Raw genomic sequence first — 27,702 nt, 5'->3', positions numbered from 1 at the left:
ACCATATTTGTGTACTTCAGGCATGCTATAAACAAGACTTCAGGTAGAAGGCTGTCAAGGTCATTAAAGTCATAAGTTTCACACTTTATGCGCGTGGGGGGGGTACTAGGACGAGCTGTTAAGTATTTATACATGCACTACCTAACGAACAGCATGGTTATATCTCACCCACATCTCCAGGAAGTCGACTCACAGGGCATGGTGAGGGGAGCAACCACGCGCCGCCGCCGGACAAGGTAATGGAAGCCGCGCACGCAGACGGCGTGACGTCCCCGTGTCACCTGATGTCACGCGGCAGCTCAAGGAAACTATAAAGACCGGCGGCGTCTAAGGCGGGAGGGGGCTATGCCTCGCTCACGCCACAGATTTGTACGAGAGCACCCCTTTTTTCAAAATTTATTGGTGTGACTGAACAATAACAGTGATAAAAAAAAAAACTCAAAAGACAGCAATATGCAGGTTTACACAAAACACGTAACACTGATTTTAATGTTTTTCATTTTCTTTTTCGCTTGTGCGAGGCTGAGATGGCTCAAGTCGAATTCGGAGGCGGGTACCCACCCAGCGATCCCGCTGCACGCGGTGTCTTGGCCGAACAGGCTCTGTCAGAACCTGGGGTAGGTCACCTCATGCGTTTTTTTTTCCACCGGTTCCGCGTCAAAGCTAAAAACGTTCCACTTCGCCAGCGGACCAACACCGCGGGTAGCGGCTTTTTTTCACTACCACATCACATGTATGTGCGTGCTAATTCATTCCTCTCTTTACCAACACAGCACGTTTATTCGATGTGCCCTTGTGTTCTCTCGGTCCTGGTCCGTACCCTTCCTCTTTCCATTTAAAAATAACGTTCCGATAAATAAAATTGGCTCGCCCTGCCAGTCCCACATCATGGTGTCCATCTTGCCGTCACTGGACATATGTGCGCCTGCCACACAGTTTGCCTAAGTGTGGGGGAGGGGACACCACAAACGACATGTGGAGGTTGACAGCGTGAAGTGTGTATTTGTGCGTGTGTACGTGCGCATGGGGGACAGGATGGGGTGTGGTGGAATGTTACGGTTTTTACAATGATAAATGGCACAGAGTTGAGAAGGAAGCCATTTAAAAAAAATCCTCATTAGGTTTAGTTTCTTATACTGATGACACGCAACAATGAGACGTGGACGAGTGACCATTAACAGATATACATTTTTAAATATTTATTCATATGAAATTAAAGAATAACACATGAGAACATTAGGATGCATGAAAGATTTAAGGCTGCCAGTCGATCAGGACCGGGGGGTCCATCATTTGGGCTGGTAGGAAACCAAATCCATCATGGCTCTCACGGAAACGAGGCACGTGGGGAATTTCAGCAGGGTCATAGCGTCCCCAAAAATGAATCCAGAATCAGTTAAAACTGGCCGGGACCACGCTTTTGGGGCACTCCCCCGTTCTGAAATAGTGGCCACTACATGTGCCCAAATATTCTGTTTTTCTACAACAACAACAAAAAACCCCACCGTCACTGAGCACCTCCTTAAGATTGGCGATGTGATGTCATCTTGTGCTTAAAAACGGAAGGTTTTTTTAAATAAAAACAAAGATACCATCATGATGCCTCCGGTCAGCACAATGTGACTTGTCTTCAAGAGCAGCACCATTGATAAGACGCAGAGAAGTGGGTCTGGCTGGTGAGAGCATGAGGCTGCCCCCCGCCCCCCATTTCCACTGGACATGGAGCGCCTTTGCTCCCCGGCTATACCACTCAGCGTTGCGAAATTACACATCACTTCTTCCACTCAGCTGAAGTATTTAACCTACACTCCTCAGGCCAAATTGCAATCATTGAAGCAAAATGGGATTGATGAAAGATAATAATAAAAAAAAGTATAAATAAGATAAGTAGAGGCCAGCCTCTGTAACGGCAAGAAGGGATTCTTCCCTCTATGCCAAAAAATAACGTTGACTGTATAATCGAGGTGTTTTTGTTCAATACAAAGCCATGAAGGGAGGCTCGTGGTGTGAATCTCCTCTGGTGCTTTAAGGTCTGGGCAAGGAGTCACACTGGGGTGGAGTTTGAAGACAGCTGGCCCGTAATGCCATTGGCCTGACGATGTGGGGACAGTTGGCACAGGATGACAAAGCGTTTACAGCACTACCCCAATGTACTCGGAAACGGCTGCAGCATGTATACCAGGAACAGTCTGTCTCTGAGCACACGCGGATTCAGATTCGGATGTAAACGTGGGTAAAAAGTAGCACACGAGTAAGTAAAACCCCCGTAATCTGTGCAAAGAGTACGTGTCCTCATTGGTTTCTTCTAGCATGCCTCTAGCTAGAAGGTCATCTTGAATATTCCACACAAAAAGGAGCAGGAATTTTGGGATCTCAGATTAAGGAGAAGAACGGAATAACCATTAAGTTAGAAATTCACAAAAGCGCATTGGTTCCTGATCTACTTGGTCGCCCGGGTCATTGTCCACCTTAGTATAGTGGAGTCGTGCCGTCCACAGGAGAAAAAGGGAGTGCGACAGAAACACTGTAAACATGCTGAATTTCACACAGCTCACCGTCCTTCTCCCTTTACAGGATTTTAAGTATACAATGCAGCTGCTCAAAAAATAGTTTGCAACTTGAGGAAGAGAGCAAAAAGAAAAATAAGAGTATAGAAGAAACCATCTACATATATGTCTACACACACGTACAGGTTTACACTTACGCACGCTTTTACAGACAAACGATGGCTCTATGTCAGGAAGATACCATCTAACAGCTAAACGCAGTTGGATCTGATAACAGGGGACGAGTCTCTGATTTCTGCAGGCTTCTGCAGTCATTCGGACTTCTCCCAAAGTGTAATTTCACAGTCTTGGATTTCGGTCTCGTCCGCCTGTCTGGTGGGGATGACTGACGGCCCGGTGCACTCTGGGAGACCCCTCGCATGGCGGGGAAGGGAGCAGTGTCCAACTTCTGCTCAGTCCGGTCTCCTGGGAATCACCACCCTCTTTTAACAGAGGGAAATTGCAGTGGATCCGCGTCATAGCAGAACTCTGGCCACCAAAGCCCTCAACTTCCCCAAAATGGAAAAGGTCCCCAGAACATCTGCCCTTCTGATGTGGAGCATAAACTCACAAACCACTTAGGTTTGAATCCTAGCTTCAGCAAAGCAATTTCACCATTGGACCCTTAAGCAGGGCCCTTAATCTGCAATTTCTCCATGGACTTGCTAACGCTGCTGTCTCAAAAATAAATGTATGTCACTTTGGGTAAAAGTATCTGCTAAATAAATACAAGTGTTCTCTTGATGTGTTTTAAATCCAAGGGGCTTTAGAGTTCATCAGATCCACATAAGCTATTAGATATTTTCTCATATCGGTTCAGGGTGAGTACCTTGTGGAGATGTAAACGGAAGGCTGTCTGGGTGAAAAACGGATTCCGTGTGTGGCGGAGACAATGGCATTACCCATTGATCCCTGTCAGAATCTGGCGTTTTCTGGTCAGTGGCGAAGGAGACTTTTCTGGCAAGAGCACCTCCTCCAGGTGTCGGCTGTTTCAGTGTGAAACTGGATGTAAACTTGGTTTTAAAATTTGCCGTTGAAAAACAAGGCCCAAAATTAGATGTGGAAGGCAGATGTGAGTGAGGAGTTTCCCCGGCAAAATTCTGGAGCCGAACGCAGAGATGCGGAGTGACCCAAAGCCTGGAAAAGCATAAGAACGTCCAGTGCTAGTGTCATGTTGCCCCATGTCTGTGTGCATTGATGATTTGGGAAACCCGTCTCCTTTAAGAAAGGACCAGCTGACATCTTCGGAAGATGATCATTCCCTGGACAGATGGTCTCAGCCAGGTCCATACCCCATCCCTAAACCCCCCATGACCTCCAGGGAGGGGTCAGTAGTCAGCCACTGGGGCCAGCTCCTTAGTCAGTTGAACAGTGATGTTGGTGTATAGGGCAGTTCGGGAGATCCTGGGTGAATAGTTCAGGTTGTTCAAGCCGTCTACCTCCTGCCTCTTCTTGGACTGCCGGAGGAGGGTATATCTGTTACGAGGACCAAAGGGAGAGGATTAAGCATAGTACTGGGGAGAGAGCCGTCGTAGGTGCCTCTTGGAGTTTGGGGTGGTACCCACCTGCCCAGAAACTGCGCCTCTCCACGGTGATGGTGTGGTATGGACATGTAGCGGCCCACATCCCCTGGGGGGCGGCTCACGGTGTAGCCCGCAAACTGGACCCTGCGGGAGACAGACATTTACCATGTATTGGAGCATACACTTCAACCAACTGCGGGCCACAGAACTGGAAGCTACAGCCAATGAGCAGAGAGCCCAGTGAGGATGGCACGTCAATGGCAGGAAGTACAGGGCGATCAGAGAACTTGTGATTCACTTGATCCAACCAAACAAATGGAATGGAATCACAGTGCCTCCTTGTAAGTAATTATGAGAATTCCTCTGGATGACAGTTATAATTGCAATAATAACAAGCAATGCTGAGTAGCGGGTGGAGCATGGTGATACTCCACATTTGTACCAAAGGTGTGTGCCGCCGCTAAGGGAGGTGCCAGCTGTCGTACCTGTTCCACAGGTCGTCGTCCTCACCTCCCCAGCCCCAAAAGGCATTGGGAAAGCCGTTAATTTTTCGAAACTGCTCGACAGTAAGGCCACTGACCCCACCAAAGAATTCAGTGTACGGCAGCCTGAGGGGGAAAAACAGGCCAGTCAAGTCAAGTCAAGCGGGCATCATTGTTATACCATCAATATACAGGTATATAGTGACATGAAATATTGTCCCCCAGGACCACATAGAGTGTGACATACAGACAGCAAGTGACAATTGTGTGGTTTAACAGGACTTAAAGTTCAAAACACAGGACAGTGTGAAACAGGGGGGCTGGATACAGGGGTTTATATACATAGTGCAATGTGTACGTAGACAATGAGCAGCATAAAGGAGTGGAATGAATATAGTGTCTGTTGGCTGACAATAATAGGATAAATTATAATTAGTTAAAGTGATCAATGTGGGTTAGTGGGGTGAGTATTCTCAGGATAAGGTGGGGGGTAATTTAGTATCCTGACAGCATCGGGGAAGAAGCTCTTGCTGAACCTGGCATTACTGACTTGGATGCTCCTGTACCTTCTGCCACAAATTTCAGTATGGCTAACCATCACGTCAAGCCGCAGACAAGCTGTTAGGTGTGACCAGGCTGTATGTGTTACGTGAACACGACTCTTCCATTTGACGCCGTGTTCACATAAAAGGGATGAAGTTACCACTGAAGATAATGAACATCATAATAGAGATAATAATGGAGCGATAAGTGCTGTGGTTTAAGGACAAAAGGATAATGACACTCAACAATGGGCGGGAATCCCGTCTAGGGTGTCTTATCCCTCTGTATTTTATAATTGGCTCTTGGCTAATTCCACAGCTGGGTACTAGATAGGCAGTTATTGTAGATGCATAGATGGAAATGAATCAGACCACTGAGGATGGATTCACATGTTGACCCAAAGCACTGCACTTGCAGTCTCAAAGGGCTCTGCTTCCAGAAGCTGGGTCACCTGACTACGTTTGTTGAGTGTAATGAATCAAGCACAAGAGTCACTTGACCAGGATCATGCGATCTGCTGTGTCCATGGGACACCTGACCACTATCACTTGGTTCACTGCATGTCGCAGATGCGTCATGTGACTTCAGCTTCTCACTGTGCTGTGTCCTAGAGCTATTGCTCAATCCTCTACATCCAGCAGCTCAGTCACATGACCAGAACCGCTCACCCTTCCAGTTCTGTAATCCATAGTCTTGACTCATTTCTGGTCTCAACTCTTTTCTGGGCCCCAATGCTTCTGAAATTCTCTTGACTCGTCCTAGGAGTCACCATTAACGCATTTTCAGTGTTCACTCATTACTGGCTTTTCTCTACTGCTATTTACCATTCCTTTGGTGAAGGTCACGGTAGGGGCTTGAAAATATGTGCTACACTGCTAAATAATATCGAGCTGAGTGTTATTATAAGCGATAAGCAGCTGTGAAGCAGTAAGTGTGTTGATCTCGAAAGTGCGATATGTGTGTTAGCGTGTAGCATTTGGGGGGGGGGGGGGGGGAGGCTTGCACTCACATGTATGAGTACTTGTTGAGCTTGACAGCAAAGTGGCGTGGCATCTCTCCGCAGCCGTAGTAGTTTCGGTCGTTCTCTAGGATGTGGTCCACGTCGTGGAAGACCATGCAGTCCCAGTCCAGATCCTTCATTGCTTCCCGGAAGCCCACGTTGAACAGCATGGCACGGTTGAAGGCCTCGGTGCCCACCTGTCCAAGAGAACCCATACAACTCCTAACTTCACAAACTAAAGTTTTTGGCACTCTCTGTATAAGGGGTTTGTGTTCATGTTGCTGGGATTTCCCCTCGCATCTGTTTTTCAGTAGCTACTTTTGCAGTAAAACAGCAGAACCCAGACGTATGTGCATTCCCACCACACGGGGGAGCACTTCCTTACAAACGTGGATTTTTTTTCTCTTTATCACTCTCACTGCCGGGAAGAAGGACGGAAATCTGGGGTAATCTGGAATTCATCCTCACAGCCACATAGAATGAGTTAAGTTTGGCTTTGAGTCAGCAGTAGGCGTTTCCCCATCGAGCACCTAGACTAAAATGACTGGTATTGTGTGAAGTGCGTGGGTGCTCGAGGGCGTGCTCTGGAAAGTGTGGCACCCCCTGCAGGCTGTGTGGGGTAACTGGAGTGCACCTGCTCAATGACGTAGAAACCGAACTGGAGCCGCTGTCGCTGGAGCGCTGGGACAAGGTGCCGGAGCAGGATCGGCAGGTGCTCGTGCCGATTCCGGAACGGGATCAGGATGGCCACCTGGAATAAGGTGGGACAATTAGTACCCCGACCTCACAGCCCCCCCAGGAATACCCTTAAGCCTCCCCCTACTTTTAGGCTATAATATAATATAATATAATATAATATAATATAATATAAAACTTTATTTGTGACTACGCAGGTGACAGAGGGTGAACCAGGCCAGCGTAAACTTATCAGTAAAACATTAAGGAAAGTCCAAAATGTATCAGTATATAGAAGACTAATGGAGTCTTACAACATACCGTGAGATCCTCAAAAGCTAATATTTACTGTGAGAAGTATTACACATTATACCATCACAGGCAGGGTCAGCATCAGAAGTGTGTGTCTGTGTGTGTGCTCCCCTCTCCTAATACGAGGTGGACGGCTCAGTGCCTTCTGCTGATTGCTTGTTTGTCCAAACTGGCCCATTATTCTGCTTTCGAAACGAAGGCGGACATTGCCATAGTGCTCAGGTTACCGTCTGCAAACAGAGCACGCCCTGTGTGGGTGTGATGATGTAAAAAGGAGAGCACAGGAAGTGATGGGGGTCTGTTCCCCCCCCCCCCCCCCCCCCGCCCCAGGAAACCTGTCAGGCGTGATGACAGGCTCACCCATTCCATTTACAGGTCACGCTCTCTCTCTCGCTCTCTCTCTCTCTGTTTTCCTTGAATAAGAAACCTATATGTTTTTTTTGCCTGGTTAATCTTCACGCTGTGGCGGGAAACAGCCTTGCCTGGGTGAACTAGCATCTGGCGTCATGGAGTTAGGTGTTCTTGAAAATACTCTTACAGAATACACAAGGCACAAAAAAAACCCCGATTTGGTTACTTTGGATAAGGTCAGGGCTAGGTGGGGTTAAGGTCTTGTTGGGATCAGAATTTTCCCCATAGAAAAGAATAGAGAGTCCCCACAAAGATATAATTACAAACTAGCAAGCCTGTGATGGGAGAATCAAATGTGGATGTTTATGAGATGACAGCTTCCAAATGGGTGTTTGAAATGCGTGCTGCCATATTTTCACATTTTACCCCTTAATGGGCAAAAGTCACAAGCCCCCCAAACGCCCACCCACCCCAGTTGGGCCTCCCCTCACCTTCCAACGTGGCATGCAGTCATGTGGCTTCCAGTGGCCCCCCAGGGCCAAACTGCGGTCTTCTAGCAGCAGGCTCCTTTGCACCTCCGACAGGGCCACCTCGCTCATGTTGACGTCCACCCGTCCCTCTGATGGGCACATGCAGAAAGGGCAGGGTGTTACGCAGACTCATGAACTCCCGGCAGGTTTGTGTTTATGCATGCACAGTCCTAGTTGGGACACACCATGCCGCCTACAAAGGAGAGTGATAGTGTCGCAACACATGACCTGGCCACCTGACCTAAACATGGTAGAGGCGGTTTTGGAGGAGTTTGGCCCTTGGGACAGCTGGAAAAGCATCCCAGGAGGCCACCTCATGAAACTGGCATAGAAGAGGAAGCCATCTTTGGAGCAATTGGGATTATGGGCCTTACTCAAGGGTCCGATTTTGGGATCACACTAGTGACCCAAGGATCTGTCTGTCTGTCTTGTTTGTCTGACTCCATCCATCCATCCATCCATCCATCCCTCCATCCATCCATCCATCTATCCATCCATCCGGTAGGAAATAGAAGAGAGCATAGAGCAGCAAGGAGGAGCTCATCCTTACTCATAGATGGAAGCTTTTCAGGACATCTCTGGCTGGGGAGGTATGTGTAGCCCTCCGGGAGGTAGGTGGTGGTCTGGGTGTGGGGCTCGCTGACATTGAAGTCGTAAGCATAATCTGGACGAGGGATACCAACACACACACTCAGACAGAGGTCCTGAGCAGTACAATCAAGAATGAAAAGACCAGGAGTATTCCTAGGAGTATACCTAGGAGTATACCTAGGAGTATACCTAGGAGTATAACAGTATATCTTACATATATCAGTACTGGCTTATTCATTCATTTGACTATTGCACTACCAGCCATCACTTAACCACAAATTTCAGTTTATGAATATTTTTCATTTTTGTTTCATGTTTATTATTTAATGATAACTTTTGTTATGAAAAGTTTAATGTTTCATCTCTTTATACTTATAGAATGTCCCCTGCTTCATTGTTCTGGATCTAAACAATCAAGCGCGCCACTAGATATTTTACGGAGTGTACTTGTGTATGTGACAAAGCAGATTTTGACTGACTAATTGATTGATCAGTTATTTGATTCAGTTGATGTTGATTGAGAATCAGGTGACGCATGTGCTAGTCGTCAACTCTCCCTTAGGGGAAGGGCTATCAAATGATGCATGGTGGATCGGCTAAGACTTCCAAATATATATTAAAAGCTGTGGTCAATATCCCAGACAAATAATGACTTGGAGTACCTATGAGGTCATTTTCAAAATGGCCGCCTACTGACCCCTACATACCCAGGATTCATAGGGTTTGCTGCATCACAGTACCTGTGTTGTTGCTGTAGGCTCCCCGAACCATCTGCTCCAAAACCTGGACCCCAATGCTTCTCACATTCTCTCGAATCTGGAGTCCACGGGCTTGGACCATGAAGAGGTATTCGTTCACTATGGGGGGAGGTTGAAGGCAGGCAGTGAGTAAGGAGCATGACGACATTTATCAGGAGTATAACATCTATTGGTCATCTTTGCCGTCTTCTCAGAATGCTGCTAAACAAGGACATCTGTGGAAAATGACTCTTCTTGACCTCGGGTGACAGGAGAACCTGCTAACTCATTGTGCCACCGGGTTGCCTGGCCCAGTGACTCTCCTAGACGCTGAGTGACTCGCTGTTAGTCACAAACTTTTCCCGGAACGTCACAGTGACTTATCCAGGTTAAACAACTGCCTAGTGAAGCAGAGGTCAGCGCCCCCTAGAGGAGACTGGAGCCTGGTGGTTGACAGCCTTGGAGCCTCACCTGGTTACCACATCTCCAGTGGTCTGGCATCCTTTTAGGTTTGTCATTATTAGTGGGGAGGGGGGTAGCCATAGATAACATTGCTCATGATCTTGGATGAATCACCTCTAGGGAGAAGAAATTTAATGACAACAATGATACTTTATTTTCCCATTATTTGCCATGTTGCCGATGCGCAAATTCGTAGGAATTCTTGGTTTCCACACATCTCATCTTACTCTCCTTCCACAGCAACACTTGGGATTGAGAATGCAGGGTCAGCCATTCTTCCAGGACCCCTGGACCATGTTTTTGGGGTTAAGGGCATTGCTCAAGGGTCCACTAGTAATATGGTTATTCTACCAGTCATGGGATTCAAACCAGTGACCTTCTGGACACAGTAACTCACAAAAGCACTCACACCGCAAATCGGTATTAAAGCATGTTGATGGATGCCACTGCAGGACCTGTAAAGATTTACCCAAGGTGGAATCTTTCTGATTGAGTCACATGACATGGATGCTCTGGTGGGCAAGCTGTGAATGGCTAGAGTAGTGAATCACCTCCTTCCAAAGGCTTATCCAGTTCAGGTCACTGTCATTCCAGGTATGTACCAAACTGGCATATCAATAGTGTATCATATCACAGGACATACACACACAAACACACACACCTCTACCCTTACATCAATTTATGTAAACACAGGTTCTTGAAATGCAAGGTAAATCCACAGTGCCACTGAACTGACCTGTAATTCACCTTCATTAACTGGCACATAAAGCAGTTTTTCCAGAATTCTGGGGCCCACAGGTATCATACAAGATAAAAGCAACTGTCACAGACTTCAAGAAAAACCACTCGGAAAACGCCAGCACTTGTACACACTCTCAGTTCTTTTTGTACTACTGTAATACTGTAGTTAGGGTTAAAAAGGCCAGTGTTTTATGACTGGGTTTTCCATGGAAACCACCGGGCAACGGACTTCATCTCGTGGCTCCTGCAATCTGAACTACAAAGGAGCCGGGAGCGGAACCTTAATGTGTGTGCTCAGTGTGCGTGAGTTTGGCGTGTTTCTTTAGCTTGATAGTGCGTGCATGCTGCCAAACAGCCTCGTGCTGGCCTAGAATGGCCTGCTTTGAAAAACAGCCAGGGCTCAGATTACACGTAAATAGTTCCCACCGTCTGGGTGATCATGTTTGATGTCGTGCAGCGTTTCACCCGATTAGGTGTTTCCATTACTGTTCACATTAAAATCAATATATTTTTTGTGTGTGCACGCGCATGCATGCAGTCTGGCTTCCTCCCAATGTATTTTATCAGTTAAAATTATGCCAGTGTAACGCAGTGGGTTAGCCGCCTGTATCCAGAATATCACTGGTTTGAATCCCCTAGCTGTCAATGTTGATCACAGCAGGGCCCATGAGCGAAGCCTTTAAACCCAAAAACCTGCGCCTGGATCTGACCTCAAGCTTTACTGTCAGCATGTATATACACTCACCGGCCACTTTTTTAGGCACACCTGTCCAACTGCTCATTGACGCAAATTACTGATCAGCTAATCACATGGTGGCAACTCAATGCATTTAGGCATGTTGACATGGTCAAGACGAACCGCTGCAGTTCAAACTGAGCGTCAGAATGGGGAAGAAAGGTGATTTAGGTGACTTTGAACGTGGCATGGTTGTTGGTGCCAGACAGGCTGGTCTGAATATTGCAGAAACTGCTGATCTTCTGGGATTGTCACGCACAACCATCTCTAGGGTTTACAGAGAATGGTCCGAAAAAGGGAAAACATCCAGTGAGCGGCAGTTCTGTGGGTGAAAATGCCTTGTTGATGCCAGAGGTCAGAGGAGAATGGCCCGAGTGGTTCAAGCTGATAGAAAGGCAACAGTAACTCGTTACAATCAAGGTATGCAGAAGAGCATCTCCGAACGCACAACCCATCGAACCTTGAGGCAGATGGGCTACAGCAGCAGAAGACCACACCGGGTGCCACTCCTGTCAGCAAAGAACAGGAAACTGAGGCTACAATTCGCACAGGCTCACCGAAATTGGACAATAGAAGATTGGAAAAATGTTGCCTGGTCTGATGAGTCTCGATTTCTGCTGCGACATTTGGATGGTAGGGTCAGAATTTGGCATCAACAACATGAAAGCATGGATCCATCCTACCTTGTATCAACGGTTCAGGTTGGTGGTGGTGTAATGGTGTGGGGGACATTTTGGGCTCCTTAGTACTCATTGATCATCGTTGCAACGCCACAGCCTACCTGAGTATTGTTGCTGACCATGTCCATCCCTTTATGACCACAGTGTACCCATCTTCTAATGGCTACTTCCAGCAGGATAATGCACCATGTCATAAAGCTCGAATCATCTCAGACTGGTTTCTTGAACATGACAATGAGTTCACTGTACTCAACAGTCCTCCACAGTCACCAGATCTCAATCCAATAGGGCACCTTTGGGATGTGGTGGAATGGGAGATTCGCATCATGGATGTGCAGCCGACAAATCTGCAGCAACTGCGTGATGTCAATATGATGTCATGTCAATATGGACCAATATCTTTGAGGAATGTTTCCAGTACCTTGTCAAATCTATGCCACAAAAGATTAAGGTAGTTCTGAAGGCAAAAGAGGGTCCAACCCAGTACTAGCAATGTGTACCTAATAAAGTGGCCGGTGAGTGTCTTGCTCTCTTACAAGAGAGCAAGACAGGATATGTGAAGATGGAATTTCGTTGCACCTGCTACCTGTATAACGACAATAGTGGCACTTGATTCTGAATTTAAACTTCAGAGACCTGATTTTTAGCCCAGACGTGCCTGAGGTTTGGTGCTGTCTTTACTAGTGTGACCCAAGACAGTTTACGCTGTTACTCTCCCTTTTACAACTGGGCCTTTGGCTTTCTGGGCCAATCAGCTGAGCCTCCTAAGAATTCCAGACCAGATGAGTCTTCCAAGCATTCTGGGCCAATCATCTGAGGTGCACCAGCATTCCGGGTCACTCAGCATGAATGATTTGATTAGTTATGAAAAGGGCCACTGCCACTGAGTCCGCCACTGAGACCGCCACTGAGACCGCGGACGCATCCTAATTCAGTCCGACCCGGTGGGGGTCTTTGTTACCAGAACCTGAACGAATGGAACCAGCACAGAAAGTCCCTCCCCCTACACATCAAAACATGTTACACCGTCAACACTTAGAGAAGGAGGCCTCCTGCTCGAGATGTTTTTCTGCAACCTTTCTAGAAAATTGGGAATCGAGGAACAAAACACCCCAGGCAGACAGGCAGACAGGCAGACGGCAGTCACATATCTTGTGTGGCTCCCCCGAAACAGCTAAACACATGAATAACACACCATAACGATGTACATTTCAATAATCAAGTGAAAATGCAGCACTTTATCCTGCAACCATGTTAACGTTACAGAGCCAACTTATAATAATGAATGTAAATATAGATTGGACATCTCTCGAAGTCATGACAAGTCAAGTCAAATATGTGGCTCCACCAATGAAATCAGTTGTCAGTTTAATCCATGGCTTTTGATTGGCTGACACTAAGATTGCTGTTCTCTTGGCTACATATGACAGGACTTGGGACGGGTAGCCTAGTTTCTACAGGATGCAGCAAACACACAACGACAAGGCCTACAAACTAGAACTACACCCAACAATGGACACATGAGGAAGAACAATCGAAAACACAGCCCTGAAAAGTCTAACCAGTAAAAATACACACTTTAATAACAAAACATGAGGAATATTCAGCCTGAAACACTCCAGTCTATATTGATTGTGTCTATGAAAGACAGAGAACGATGAACTCATTTCCCCATCATTTTACATGCAAACCACACACATCCGCCACTACAGGGTTGGCAGCTCCCATAGAAAGCTGCTGCCTGATATGCACAGACTGATAAACAGGCGGCTGGGATTACTGCGATAATTAGTATTCAGTATAGTATCACAGCATGAACGCATCATCACTTCACTCAGATAGCCAGACTGGCTGGAGAACACCTTTCATGGAGTACGAATATATAAGTAAAGCACTCATAGGAGAAATTGTGGAAGTAATGTAGACAGACAGACAGACAGACAGATAGACAGACAGATAGATAGATAGATACTTTCACCAAAAGATTTCTGACTAAGCGTTAATCATTGGGGACACTACTGCAGTGAGGTTACTCTAGCGTCATCACCCAAATTTAACACAGATCGCGATCGGATTCCGTGCTCATCCTGTCTATAGCTCGACTCAAACGGGAGGAGGCAGATTCGTCAATCGATGACTACTCCCGTAAAAGAATCACCCTCTTTACCCCTCCGGGCTACCGCAAATGGGGCGCGCAAAGCGCCCACATCGATATATTTTCCACAATCCTGATTAATTATTAATTCCGTGTTTTCTTCCGTCCACTTATTACAAAACATCAAGGACACACCCCTGCCCACGTTGCCTTTCGTGGATTACTGTCCTCCGTTTAATTTCTTTTATCTAATTTACTCCGATCATAAATACACTAAGGCTATATGTAACTGACATACAACGAGCACCAAAGGTTACCTGATAAGATTTCCCGTTACTATTTTATTGATTCACTGATTAAACTATCGCATTTAATGCTAAAAAGGTATTGATCGTTAGAGTCCCGCAAATGCATCTGGGCAGAAGCCCCGGACTCCCTTCCTGGCTGCCGGCTTTATCCGAACCTCCTCACTTTTTGTGCGAATACTAACGATTGATGTTGACAACTTTATCAGCAGAAACTGAAGCTTACAAAGCTGCAGAAGCACTTCTATACAAAGCTCCAGAGAGGAGTAGTACCACTTTTGTATATAATGGAAACATTTAGGATGGACTGGTTTCTTTAAAGTGCCCTCTGGGTGTAATTGTCCGGGTGTGTGTGTGTGCCGTGCAATGGGCGAGCATACCATCCAGGGTGTTCCCCTGCTTCATTCCGGGATTGTCCCCAGATGCATACGCATACCAAATAAATTCATGGAAAATTGACATATAATATTGCTTTCGACTGCCCAGGCACGCACACACAGCAATTTAGATAGCGAAACCATTAGAGTACCCAGAGGAAAGCCAAACTAACATGAATTCTCTGGGGACAGGATTTAAACCCACAAAGATGTGAGAGCACAGCGCTGGCCTCAGAGCCCATTTTAAAGCATTATATGCCAACGTGATAGGATGGGAATGTCATGGCAGCGAGCAAGAAAAACAACTAGATGCTTCAGCCTTTTAGCACATTTAAATTGCTAGCCTACTTAACTACCAGCAGCCCTCTCGACCAACTCACCTGTGCTCTCTATGGGAGGGCACAGATCTAACACCCAAACGGTTTGTATGTCTTTCCAGGCAGCTGGAGAATTCAGACAGCGCTGGCTAAGGGTGTGAGTGTTGTATTGGGACGTGAGCACACGTGGTAGCATGATGGGGGTGCATTCTGTATGTCTGTGTATGTGGGGGCCCAAATAACCCCCATCCAACAAAAAAGAAATCAGGTCTTCCGCACCCTTTGAGATCCTAATATCCCAGACAAACTGCTACTCTTTAACTCCAGGTGCTAAAAAACAAATGGCTATGCAGTCGTAACAAAAACATGCTTCAGTTATAAGGTTGGGGCGGGGGGGGGGGCATCTCTCTCATAGCCGGGGGCAACAACTACGAGAAGAAAATACAGAAACATTCTTTACCCCATGGCAGGTGCCCATCTCACGCCGGGCCTAGCCCAGTGAGCCCGTGACGCAAGAAGAGGTAGTCTTTACTGCCACTCTACACGGATTTGCTTGGGGCCCCTGAGGTTTAGGAGCCCCCTGTTGGCCACAAACAGTCACTACACTAAATATTAAATAAGCACCTTCCTTATTTAGGAGGTGCTCATGCTGCATATGTTGCTAACCAGCTAGCTAGCTACCATCTTCTGAATGTACTCGCTAGCTATTTATTTTGTTTTTGAAACATGTGGGGGGGGTGGGGGGGCTGAGGTGATTTCGATTGCGTGGGCTTCGGTACAGCACCGATTAGTCAGTGACAAAGAGGGAACATGGCCGGGGGAAAGGCCAGCTAGCACAGTAACCGATATGGAAACCCAAGTCCATGTACATTCCAGCCCGTCATTAAATAGTAAGTGTAAGGGACGTGTTTGCTTCCCAGAAGGAGACGCACTGCACACCTGCTGCCAGCAGATACCGCACTCGCTGTCACTGCGGCACCAACAATTACGTGCTCGTGCACTGCCGTTGCCGAGGCGACGCACGCCAGTGCGTTAGGAGTTCCTGGCTTGAGAGCAGCTTGGTGGGAAGTCAATCTGTAATCCTTAAGAATTTATTGATATCCACATGAAAAAATAGAACACACTTAATTCTCGTGGAGAAATACTCCTGTCCCATCTTGCTCTCCATGAGACACACAGACAGGTGAGAGTGAGCGTGAGGTCAGCCAGCATGCAGCGCCCTTGGAGCTGGGGGTTAAGAGCCTTGCTCTACGGCCCAATAGTGGCTTCAGTCTTTCAGCCCCGGGATTTGAACCAACAACCTCCCGAACATAGGCACAGAGCCCTGCCTTTCTGTTATACTGTATATGTAATCTGTTGCTCTGAAATAGAGAAGCAGCAAGCATCCCTAGAAAATGAATATCACTATTACGCCTATAACAGCAGGAATCACCTCTCAAGGTAACTTGAGGCACGACCAGGGCTGCGTAGCTCAGCCCCCTCAGCACTAAACCCCTATCCACCATCCACCTGACCAAGCAGTGGTGCTCCAAGTCACCACAACCCGTGTCGTTTGCATGGCAAAATGTGCCAGTCCTCATATTACTCCTGCAGTGTGCTATGCCTACCCTGTCTTACCTCCCTTCCAATCAGCGAGAGGGGGCGGGGCTCAGCGCTCATTCCAAAGAACTGGAGGAGTCACTTGGGAGCCACGTGGCCATGCCTTACAACAGCAAGATCCTGGTGGAAAAGCACAGGTATCAAATGCAAACGAAGAGGGCTGCAGCCTCTGTCTGTTGACATTTCAGCGCAAAATTCACAAGAATGTGAACCCGTATATGATGCTATACCGGATAAGCTATTAGGATGGTTGAACGGATGGATGAATGGATGGACCTTGAATATGTGTAAACATCAATATCTTCCCATCCCGTGACTCAAAAAAATTGACTAACAATCCATGGGGTGTATAACACTAAAAGTTCTCACATAGGTGGCCAGGTGGCATTTTTATACTGGTAGCGTATAAAATCCCTCATGCATGTGGAACTGGTGGCCTTTGCTTAGACCCAGACTGGACAGTCTCCAGTAAGGCCATCCAGTTGGCAGCCTGAGGATAAACATCCTACACTGGCACTCTTCATGGGAAGAGCTGAGAGAGACCATCCACAGCTGAGGTGAAGAACACCAAAACAATCACGCCATCTTAAGCGTATATTCTTCAGGCAGTCTGCACTGGGTGAACAGCACAGCCAGGGATGGGATCTGCCTGGTCCTGCCATGCAAGGGCTCCACCTTTCTGGGGTTCCCGAGAACCCCACCCAGAACCTGCCAAACGTTCCCATGATCTGAACAGAGGCGGACTCCTGTGGAAGGCAAGGGAGGCGCCATTGGGCCGTGGCCGGGAGAGGAGGCGCTGCACTCCACCCAATCCCAAGGTGGAGCACCACCTCGCACCTCCACCTTCCACACCTGGCACTGATCCCCCCCTCCCAGCCTTCCTCCAGTATTTAGGGCTGGTCTTTGTCATTTGCTTTATCACTCCCTGGAAAACCCTTAAGGTGTTTAGTCTCACACTGAGCAAGGAATCGAAAACCATCAAGATCCGGAACTGAGGGGACGTCACCCATCCCTCCCCCCTCCTCTTCAGAACACTACGAAAAAGAGATTGTGAACAGGTGCAGCATTCCCCCCACGCTGAGTACAAGCTGGCGGCAAACACCACCCACAGCTCTCTCTCTCTCTCTATCACTCTCACGGGTCAAAGCCCGCAGTATTACCCAAGATATTCAAACAGCTACATAAACACAAGGGTGAATTCATGTTATCTGGTATTTCAGGTACTAACTGCGTGATGAAACTCTCATCTTATACAGCATTACAGTACATTTCAGAATAAGTGCTGATCACAGGATCCTGAACCATTCAGATTTTGTCCTTTGTTATTTATTGCAAATAACCTTTAACCTCTAATTCTATCCAGTTTTAACCTCCATTTGCTCTGATCACACAATTTTGGTCCTAATGTCGGGCTACTTGATTATATTACTTGTTATTTTCCCAGTTTATGCAAAGCTCGCCTTTACAACATTTCCAGTTAAGTTATTAATGCTACTGGGCCGCCATGCACATTGATTCACCCGCACAAATAACTGGTGACATTTAACTTCTACAATATTATTGTTTATTCCACCAATGGACAGTTAATCATTCAAGGCCTATCCCCAGATTAACTTCCTGCTCCAAAATCCTACACACGGAGTAAGTTTTACAACAATATTTATCTTAAGTAAATAATACAGCAGAACATTTAACGATGCCAAACATTAGCTAACACCGTCAGGGCAAACTGACGAGGAGCCTCAGGTGATGCTGGTAGAAACCGTAACACTAATTTCTAATGACAGTGACATTAATCAATTGATCACTGAATGATGCTAAAATATTGTTGCCATGTCATGTGTTTTATATTCTGATATGTACACAGTGTGAGTTCCGTAACTGATAAACGCCGATTATGTCAGTTACAACAGGGAACACAAAAGTGGCAGCTGATATGTACATTTACATCAGATTATTTCAGAGGTCAGCATACGGATGGATGGATATTTACCTAAACTGCTTCTGCGAGAAATACCGTTAAGAAGACCCATTTACATATTTATGAAAGATGTCGTATATCAGACAGGTGAATCAATCTGATTGGATCCAGTTCACCATTTACCTGCTGTGGGGGGGGGGTCCTTCCCCTTGGCCACACTCACTTCCAGATGATCCTTAAGTATAATTTGCAACACCTGCAATCAGCGTATTTAAGCTCAGTCTGGTTAGTGTCTCTTTGCTCTGTCTTGAAGTTTTATTCGTTATATTTAGCAGTGGTGGTCAGTTCTCTTGGGTTGGCTTTGTACAGCTGTGTACCACGCCTTCCTGATGAGTGCAGTACATCCAAACCGAGTCTCTGGACTGGAAGGCCTGTCCCCTGCGGTGGATGTCATAAGTCCGTTTCTGCCTGCCCATCGTCACATCCTGCTGTTGGCAGGCCAGCACATGTTCCTGGAGCTGGTGCAGGCAGGCCAGCTCCCAGCGTCACTGGCAGCTTAATGCTTACTGCAGTGCCAGTGTTCCCCTGCGTCACATGTGCGATAAGCCCACAGGGCCGAGGGAAGGCGTCGCACTGTTCCAGTCGCACTGGTGCTCGGCGATGAGGATTGTCGTCTATGCAGCAAGGAAGCAGTGAAACCGCTCCAGTAGTTCGTCGCTCTGAGGGTGAAGAAGGTGATGCGGGTCTTCATGATCCCCAGCTGGGGCAGACCTCGCAGAACACCTGCACCTCAAAGTTTCTACCCTGGCCACGATGCAGCTCCTCGGGGGGCCCGAACAAACAGAGAAACTCCTCTAGGAGTTCTGCCACTCTGGTCTGCAACGGCATACTTCTCAAGCTACTTGCATGAGAAGCTCAGCACTGCTCGAATAGCTCATTGTCCTACCAGTAAAATCGCGGTCACGGCTTCCACAGCATCTTTTTTGTAACCCCGAAATTCCCAACCCCGATGGTTCTGTGTACTGACCTCAACACAGCAGGGTGCAGACTGCCAGACACCAGCAGCTGCAGCAGCTCCCCTGCGCCGTGCAACGATGGCCAGTGCTGATACAGGGTGTCTCACTGGGAGTGGTAGGCCTTGGTCGAGATCACCTCCCAGCTTGGTCGCCCACGTCAACTCCAGCGTGTCATCCATGAGTGACAGCGGGTAGGAGTCTTTCCTCGTCACCTCAGCCCTTCCACGATCCAAACTGCAGTTACTGTGTCAGTTCCTTTGGAAGCTGCGGGCGGCTCTCTTCGACCCTCCAATCGGGCACCTCTCCTCCTCTTGCCCCAGCGCAGGCCACCATTGTCACGCAGGAGGACCACCATGTCCATACCAAGGCAGAGAGCTGCCCCCGGTATCGATGGTGGCTCTCAGGCAAACTAACAGGTCCAACCTGATGATGCTGGGTTCAAAGATGTTGGCATACCAGACTTCCTACATCACCATGTGGCCTGCCAGCATCACTCACAGCTGTCTCTTCCCCCTCAAGGCCATGCATAGGTCAGTCACTGATGCCAGCTGGAAGCTGGATGCCAGCTGGAGCAGCCTCTTCGGTGCCTGGCAGCATACCTGGGCAGATCAAAGTGATGGTGTCCACAACAGCTTGGCAGGAGGTCCCATCCACTATGTAGTTGATGTACAGACCACTAGCCTCGACGAGTTGGCCCAAGCTCAACTTGCACTGCCCAGGGGAAGTGAGGGTAGCCCTGTCGGACACAGTCTTCCAGCTTGGCTGCTAAGACCCCCAGATTTTCGCTGGTGCATAGTCCCCGGTCTGCCGGCTGCTCCCTCATCTTCCGTGCAGACTGTTGCTGGCCAAACTACCACTCCAATGTGGTGATCGAGGCTCCGCAGTCATCCTGCTCCTCAGGAGACAGGCTTAGGAGAGCCTTCAGTGCCTCCCCTTCCAATGACGTGGCCAGGTGGCCTGCTGTTTTGTTGGGGGACCAGCCGTTGAGCCGCCCTGCCACCCAAACCTGGGCCAGGTAGGGTTCCAGGTGCCCTTTCCTGTTGTAGCGTAGCAGCTTCAGAGAGGTCTTTGTCATCATCGGTTGTATCCTCATGCGATGTAGCTCCCAGTCGCAGCCCCGCTGCTCGGGCAGGCAGAGGGCGCTATTGTTCTGGGAAGGTGCAAGTGCTCGGTTCCCAGAAGTCTCCTTGGGCTCGCAGTGCCCCTTTTGTGGGGGGTCCTCCAGAGCTCATCTAACTCCCTCTCGAGCTCTGCAAGTCGTATCCACAATCATGACACCAATGTGGCCAAGTAATAAATCATCTTGCGGAAATGACAGGAGTTTCTGCTGGGAGCTGAGAAAGAATTCTGGGAAAGCTGGAAAATGTTACCAGATAAAGTGACCGAGAGCCCCCTAATTTATATATGCTGTGGGCTCTGAAACAAGAGGCTTCTGGAAAGCAGCTTCAGAGCAAAGGCGTGTGACGATAATGACATACCGACTTCCTGCTTATTTTTAGGAAACGAAAGCCAGACTCTAGACCTCTTATATTTACCCCTAGATGGACATGAATAAGTTCCCCCCAGAAAAAAAAGAAACTCAGGGAATATCTTATCGGCCCGCACTTCTAGTTCTGAAAGAGCGGCCCTGTCTTTTAATTCAATGGAGGGGAGGACAAATGCAATCGACAACTACAAACAGTGTCCTGACAACCAGGATGTAACGTGAACATGAAGGGGAGGGGGGCTGGCTGGCTCGCGTGGACAATGTCGGCATTCAAGTGCCACTTGAGGTTCACCTCATGCTGGGAAGATACCATTCTTGCATGAAACAGGGGTGGACCTGTCAAATCATGCAAAAGCGGAATGAAATGGGATCACAGTCACGGGCCACCGACGAATCACGCGTTCCCACAATTAACTGTTCTTCTTCGCCAGAACATAATATGGGCCAGTAACTAAAAAAATAATAAGAAATTAATCAGGCAGGGTATTAGTTTAAACCTCTCTTTTGAACTCGGTCACAATGAAACACCTGGCTGACGCCCAGGTTCATTATGCTGTAATAAGATTGTTAAGAGGTCTCATGTTAGCAAACATGTCGGATCAATGTCACTCGAGCTCACAATGCTGCTGCCACTGGGCCCGGCACGCAGCCCGAAAGTGCCTAGGGCCTCCACGGATCCATCCCCCTCCCCGTATCGCAGATTTACTCTGCTCGTCGCCCCGGGAACAATGCCCGGACATGTAGAAAAGGTGTCAGCCACCTCTCTCACTGACAGATAATTACACACCATGAAACGCAGTGGAGCGTCGCACGGTGTGGAACACCCTCTGAGTCTGGAGGTTCAGAAGCTGCGTGATGGATGGATGGCTGGAGGAATAGACAGATACGCTATTAATCCGGAAGGAAAACTAGAGGTTTGTAGTAGCATAACACATGCATTTGCACACTACAATACCAGAAGACATTTAGACATGAACAATTACAATAATACATGACAGTAAACAGTGACAGTGCAAAGAAGATCAGAGAAAATATAGCGTGGAATTCCATTATTAATAAGTAAAAATATATAGTATTTGGTTGTACGCAGTGGAATGTATGGTAGCAAATGAATGTTCTGTGATTTGCGTGTTCTCCGGGCAGATGCTCCCTGCGAGCTGAAAAACTGAAATTGAGATGTACATTAAATAGCTAGTGAGTAGTTGCATTGGAGTTGCAAGACAACAGCTAACTATTTCGGCAGTTGCAGTCAGTGCTATTCGGTAGCCAAAGAGCCATAATCGACTGTAGAGTAATATGCCCCCACTGAAAGCATAATATGAGCTCATTATTCTAATGGGGAGCGTGACATTGAGGCCTCACGCCTCCAGGACTGGGATCTAACCCCTACCCACTTGAGGTTTTGATGTTCATTCTGCGTCTCTCTGAGGTACAGGTCCAAGCCATATATAAATTTCATGTAGTGTAAATCAGCCATACCGATAGATTCCCCTGATTTTTTTTTTTGGGGGGGTAGAGGGGGTCAAACTGGTAATTTTACTACCCAACTACATGCCTGGTGGGGTCCCTCCTAAAAACATAAGGTTACATGAAATTACCCATGGACTGTCCCCCCCCCCCCTCCCCCATACAGGGTGTTCCCTTGCCTTGCGTTTCCTTCAGACCCTTTTTGAGCCCATGGTGCACGATGGATGGATGGTTTTGTCAGATGCCCTCACATCCACAGCTTGTTACCAAACTGCTGAAACATCACGTTCGCGATTTTATATTAACGGTCACGTGCACCACATTGCAGAGACATAAAAACCACCACGATATATTTGTTATACTAAGATCAGGAAGGAGCTACGATGGGTCGCTATTTGTCACAGCAGTTTAGGTTATAACTGAGATCCGGAAATTATAAACAAAGAACTTGTCCAGGTGTTTAGATTCATCTGGTGAAACTAAAATATCATCCTTCTGTTACACCTATAACGACTAAATTAATTACTTTTGCATTCATAGTGGCAGCATGCTTGCTTTCTCACAAAAATATTTCACACGTTACTTAATAAAGACGGAATGGTGTTTGTTACCTTAAATTGTTTACATGTGTCATACGAGTTGACGGGACTTTTCCCCTCAGTCGGACAGCATTCAGGTGTATCCTACCAGCATCTGGCATATCAGAGCTGCGACTGTCTCTCAGCGCACGAGTTTCGGTTCAGTTCCAGGTTTACCTTTTTGGTATCAGTCTTATTCTCCGTGTATGGGCTACTGCAGCGTAACATACTTCACACAGTCAAGGAATTCTGCTTAACCTGCTTCACCTGTAAACACCCGTGGCTCTCATCGGGGTAAACCTTTTGGAAGATGGATGGATGGGTGGATATGTCTTATATGAGTTTAAGTTTCGGATTAGCGGGCTTATAGTGTCTGAGTCACATTAAAAAAAAAGATGCTGAGTGATTTTTGAGCTTAATGACGAAAAAAATCTCCGCCCGTTAATACTTTTTTCTGTGCTTCACATCAACTTGTATTTGCTGTTGCTTTATGGGCCTGCAAAGATCACCCTGGAGATAACAGGTAAAGGGAACCAATCTGTGCTGATTTTATATAACTGATGTAAAACTACTGAAACTACAGCTGTCACTATGTGTTATTGCACCTTGCACGCACCCTTAATAAATGCATCTAACGACTGTAATTCAGCGTAATAAGTAGAAGTTTTATTGTACTCAAGGTCCACATGCACAAGACATGAAGGTGATGTAACAATGTGTCAGAACATTCTTTCCGCCGGTCGATATTTATTATTAATTATTTCCTTAAGGAGATTTTTCCAAGCATCAATAAAAGCGACTCAAAGTTCGGCTGCACGAAGCAACATTTCCGTCTACATCTACGGATGTGGGGAGACCTTAAGGTTTTTGGGGGAGCGTTCCCCATATGGCAGTAGCGTTGCCTGGGACGACCGGAGAGTGGCGGAGAGTCTGATGTGATGGAAATCACCCTGCGTTTCCTCCCGCGTCTAAAAATAGTCGGCAAACAGCGGAATCGGCCGGTGCTTTAATGAAACAAGCTACCGCAAATTAGGTTAACCTGGCAGGGGCTTGAATCAGCTCATCAAGGCCCCACAGGAAGGATCCACTCAGGCGTGAGGGAAACAAAGTGCCCCCCCCCCCCCAGCTCCGTCAAGAGGAACCCACCGCACGCACTGCAGATCGACAGTCACCGTGATACGTATTTATTATTTATCGCCTGCCGTCGCAGCTCGCCAATCCTTTACGAAAGGCACCTTTTTGCAACTTGAAGCGGGGCACCAGACCCCCACTACACTCATTTGCCCAACGCTTAGTTAAAACAAAGGTCTCACCGCTGAGGGGCTGGCAGTTTCGCTTTGACGCACATTTGCGTTTCCAATCCGTTGGAAAATGCTTCTCAGAGCACTACTGCCCCATTTATTTTCCATCGTGTAACGCAGGTATAATTTTTATATTGAACATACAGTAAGAACGAAGTTTCAATATCTGATCATCCACTCACAAAAATATGCCTAAATAAATGTGTGAGACAAGCCTGCTTAGAAGAACTGTGCTTATGAAACAGGGCTGAAGGTCATCGGATACTTTTACTGCACATCCCTTTATAAATCACCGAGATAAAACATCAGTCGACAAGGGAAAAGTTGGAATAGAGATCGTCGGCAACCATCTATTTGAAAAAGTCTTATAGCTTATAGCTAAACGAAAGCCTTAAAAGAAGATCTACTCCTACATTGTAAAACAATATGATATTTTAAAAAGACCCTCGACAACGAAGTGTGTTCTTTCCTCTAAGCACAGCAACGATGTTCTATTTTCTGTGGGGACATTTAAGATGGACCATCCTCCTCACGAGACCACAGCCAGCTCGTGCATTAGCAATTTGGAAAAGACCGGGAAGGAGCTCAGTTTCCACCCCCCACCCATGCGCCGCAAAAAGGACAGCTATATTAAAGACGTAATGTTATGATCTAGAACTGATTCCTCTTCATAACCAGATATGAGAAAGCCATCAAACACGCGGAACACATGGCAGAGTAAATACTCCGTGTTGTATTTTGGATTACATCATCAACTACACGAAAGACCAGAATTGACATCCCATGTGAAAAATTCCCCGACGTTCCCTTCATTTTTTACTTCTATACATGCTATTGCATCTCCATAACTGATCTTGTACAATTTTATATGAGCTGTTTAAATTACCATTGTTTAATACTAACTTCTTTCAAACGAAGCTCCTTACTAAAGGCAATCGTCTGCATCTTATGTGTCAGTGTGTGGAGCAAAACACTAAAATTGTGAATATCTGTTAGGTACATTTAAAATGATATCTATTTTGAAGCCAGTTGCATTGCAGTCGTATTGCACACTGTCCCATTCTACATACTTCTAAAGTGTTGACCTCTATTTGAAGGATGAATATAGATTTATAAATATCCGATTATAACGTATCTAAGAAATCACGGCAGGGTGCCCTTCAGTCTACAGATCGAGCATCTTCATGTGAAAATCTAACTAAGGAATGTTGCAATGAACCTTACACCAGTCCCAACTTACGTTACAGGGCAAATTACAGTTATTACCAACAGCCACAGCAAGAACACGAAGCAGTGAACCACATCATATTTGACACATTTAAACAGCCAGAATGGATCTTTTTTTATGAGGACAATTAACAGACGAGGCTTGAAGCAGAAATATATATCGTATACATATGAATGGTGTCGGCTTCACGAAAGGGTGGTGGGTTGACTCACGCCGATACGGGAGGCAGTCGCTTCAATATCATTTACAAAAATAAACATTTCTAAATGCGGTGGGTAGGATATGCAATACAACTGGTAAACCGCACTAGGGCTTAGCGAACAGATCCTGTCGTTAAATTAATTTGGCGAAATGACACGGACTATAATCGGAGTAGGGGACTTACCGATACCTGGTGCTGAATATATGAAGTACAATGCAGAGGTGGACAGGGAAAATAGGAATAAAAGTCCAAGGAATGACCTTCTCGGAAATCTTAAATATCTCGTCATTATAAGAAGAAACGGAACGTTTATTGATATTTCTTTATAAATTAACTAATTCAAATATAAACTGGATCATTTAAGCAAGGGAAAATAAAAAATATATATATACGCAGGTAAATAATACAATCTGCAGCGCCGTCAGCCGTACGTGGAGAATATTAGCGTGGACGTCGGCCAGAGTCTGCATTCGCCAGCCGGGCGGTATTTCCTATAACATCCAAAGCGGGCGGCTGCAGAGGTGATCCCCGTACGGCTGACTGGGCGCAGGTGAGCCAGCGGGCGCTGCTAACGCTCTGCCGGCGGACAGACAGAGATCAGGCTGACACCCCGCTGCTGTGCGCCGACACTGAATGAAGGCGGGGGGCGTGTCTCTGCGATCGAAAAAGCCAATGAAAGTAGTCGGCGTAAGGGAGCGTCGACAAAAGCGTGTTTTCCTTGGCGCAGGGTCTCCGTGTAAATTACCGCGTCCCTTTGTATGTAAAACGGAAGACCGGCGCTTCTCAATTCACAGAAATTAGGAAGTCACAGAGGCTTTACATTCAGATTTTTTGGCTTCATCTTAATTTACAGGGTTGTAAAACACAGTAATACTACATGCCAAAACAGGTTCTGCGGTATCTGAAGATTATAAGTGGGTTAGCTACAACAGGAAAATCCCTGATCTAGACACAATTTACTGCAGGCCATTAGGTAGCTTAAAATAGAAATAAAAACTCAAAGTTTTTAGAACGCAAGTCTTTTTAGACAAATTTGCGGTACATATTTACGATTTCTTCATGCCGAATTATATTTTTAAACGCACTACACCAGAAGCACCACGTTAACCCTGCATATTATTAACGCATTTATTTTAAAAGCACGAATATTTACATTCATATAAGAGAATTTGCATATACAACCGTGCCAACGGTTGTACACGAGGATATACTTAATTCATCCGTTGTCATCCCGATGTGTTTAAATGATTTAAACAGATCATTTAAGAAGGATGCATTCCTAGTATTTTAGCTACGGGAGTAGAAAAAAAATGAAGTGGGATGTGGACAAATGGAAATTTTACGGGGGAGTGGATGTCATAAATTAGCATATGTGACTGCCTCTAGCCAGTAAATCCAATGAGCACGATTTAATGCAAATTATCACTAGTATACATTTTCCTAACGAGACAAGTCCACCTGAAAACTGTGAAAACGTGTTAGCAATAGATAACGGTAGATGTTACACGATCGAAAAAAAAAATCGATTCCATTTTAAACGGAAATCCTTGTAGGGAATATATTACAGGCGGTAAGTCATAAGCAAACGTGCATGGCCTAATGTTTACAAACTCAAGAAAGATAATAATACAATGCTCAAACATTTATAATAGAATATTCTGCCATGATTTGCTCATTATTGTGATACAGCACCCCAAAACATTCTGCTGTCAATAAGCCCGTTTGCAAAGTACTGATATTTACTGATGCAGCACAGACACTGCACATATGACAAATTGCTTGAATCTTGAGATTTGCTGTCTGAATTGCCCATAGTGTGTGATTTTGTGTGTGAATGTCCAGTATAATGGGCTGTCCCACTGTCAAGAGTGGCTCTTGTTTTGTGCCCCGTATTGCGGGGT

At 46.5% G+C, this 27,702-nt stretch overlaps 1 protein-coding gene across 2 annotated transcripts; it reads right to left on the bottom strand.

Annotated features, from left to right (window-relative positions):
- Window positions 1-1,184: 1,184 nt before the first annotated feature.
- On the bottom strand, window positions 1,185-26,423 carry b4galt5 (UDP-Gal:betaGlcNAc beta 1,4- galactosyltransferase, polypeptide 5). Of its 2 annotated transcripts, none has more exons than XM_048984275.1 (9): window positions 25,985-26,423; window positions 9,294-9,410; window positions 8,513-8,626; window positions 7,924-8,051; window positions 6,729-6,845; window positions 6,104-6,291; window positions 4,555-4,677; window positions 4,112-4,213; window positions 1,185-4,022 (listed from the first exon to the last, which is right to left on the bottom strand). In XM_048984275.1, exons 1-9 carry the CDS (start codon window positions 26,088-26,090, stop codon window positions 3,875-3,877), a joined length of 1,143 nt encoding a protein of 380 aa, XP_048840232.1. In that variant the 5' UTR covers window positions 26,091-26,423; the 3' UTR covers window positions 1,185-3,874. The 2 variants fall into 2 exon arrangements, with proteins under 2 accessions (XP_048840232.1, XP_048840233.1); XM_048984276.1 differs by lacking the exon at window positions 25,985-26,423 and adding an exon at window positions 23,104-25,973.
- Between the last annotated feature and the right edge of the window lie 1,279 nt (window positions 26,424-27,702).

The sequence above is a fragment of the Brienomyrus brachyistius genome, chromosome 18 (genome assembly GCF_023856365.1).
Source record: "Brienomyrus brachyistius isolate T26 chromosome 18, BBRACH_0.4, whole genome shotgun sequence".
NCBI classification, from domain to species: Eukaryota; Metazoa; Chordata; class Actinopteri; order Osteoglossiformes; family Mormyridae; genus Brienomyrus; species Brienomyrus brachyistius.
Note: the sequence above shows the minus strand (reverse complement) of the source record. Positions and strands in the feature narration are given on the sequence as shown.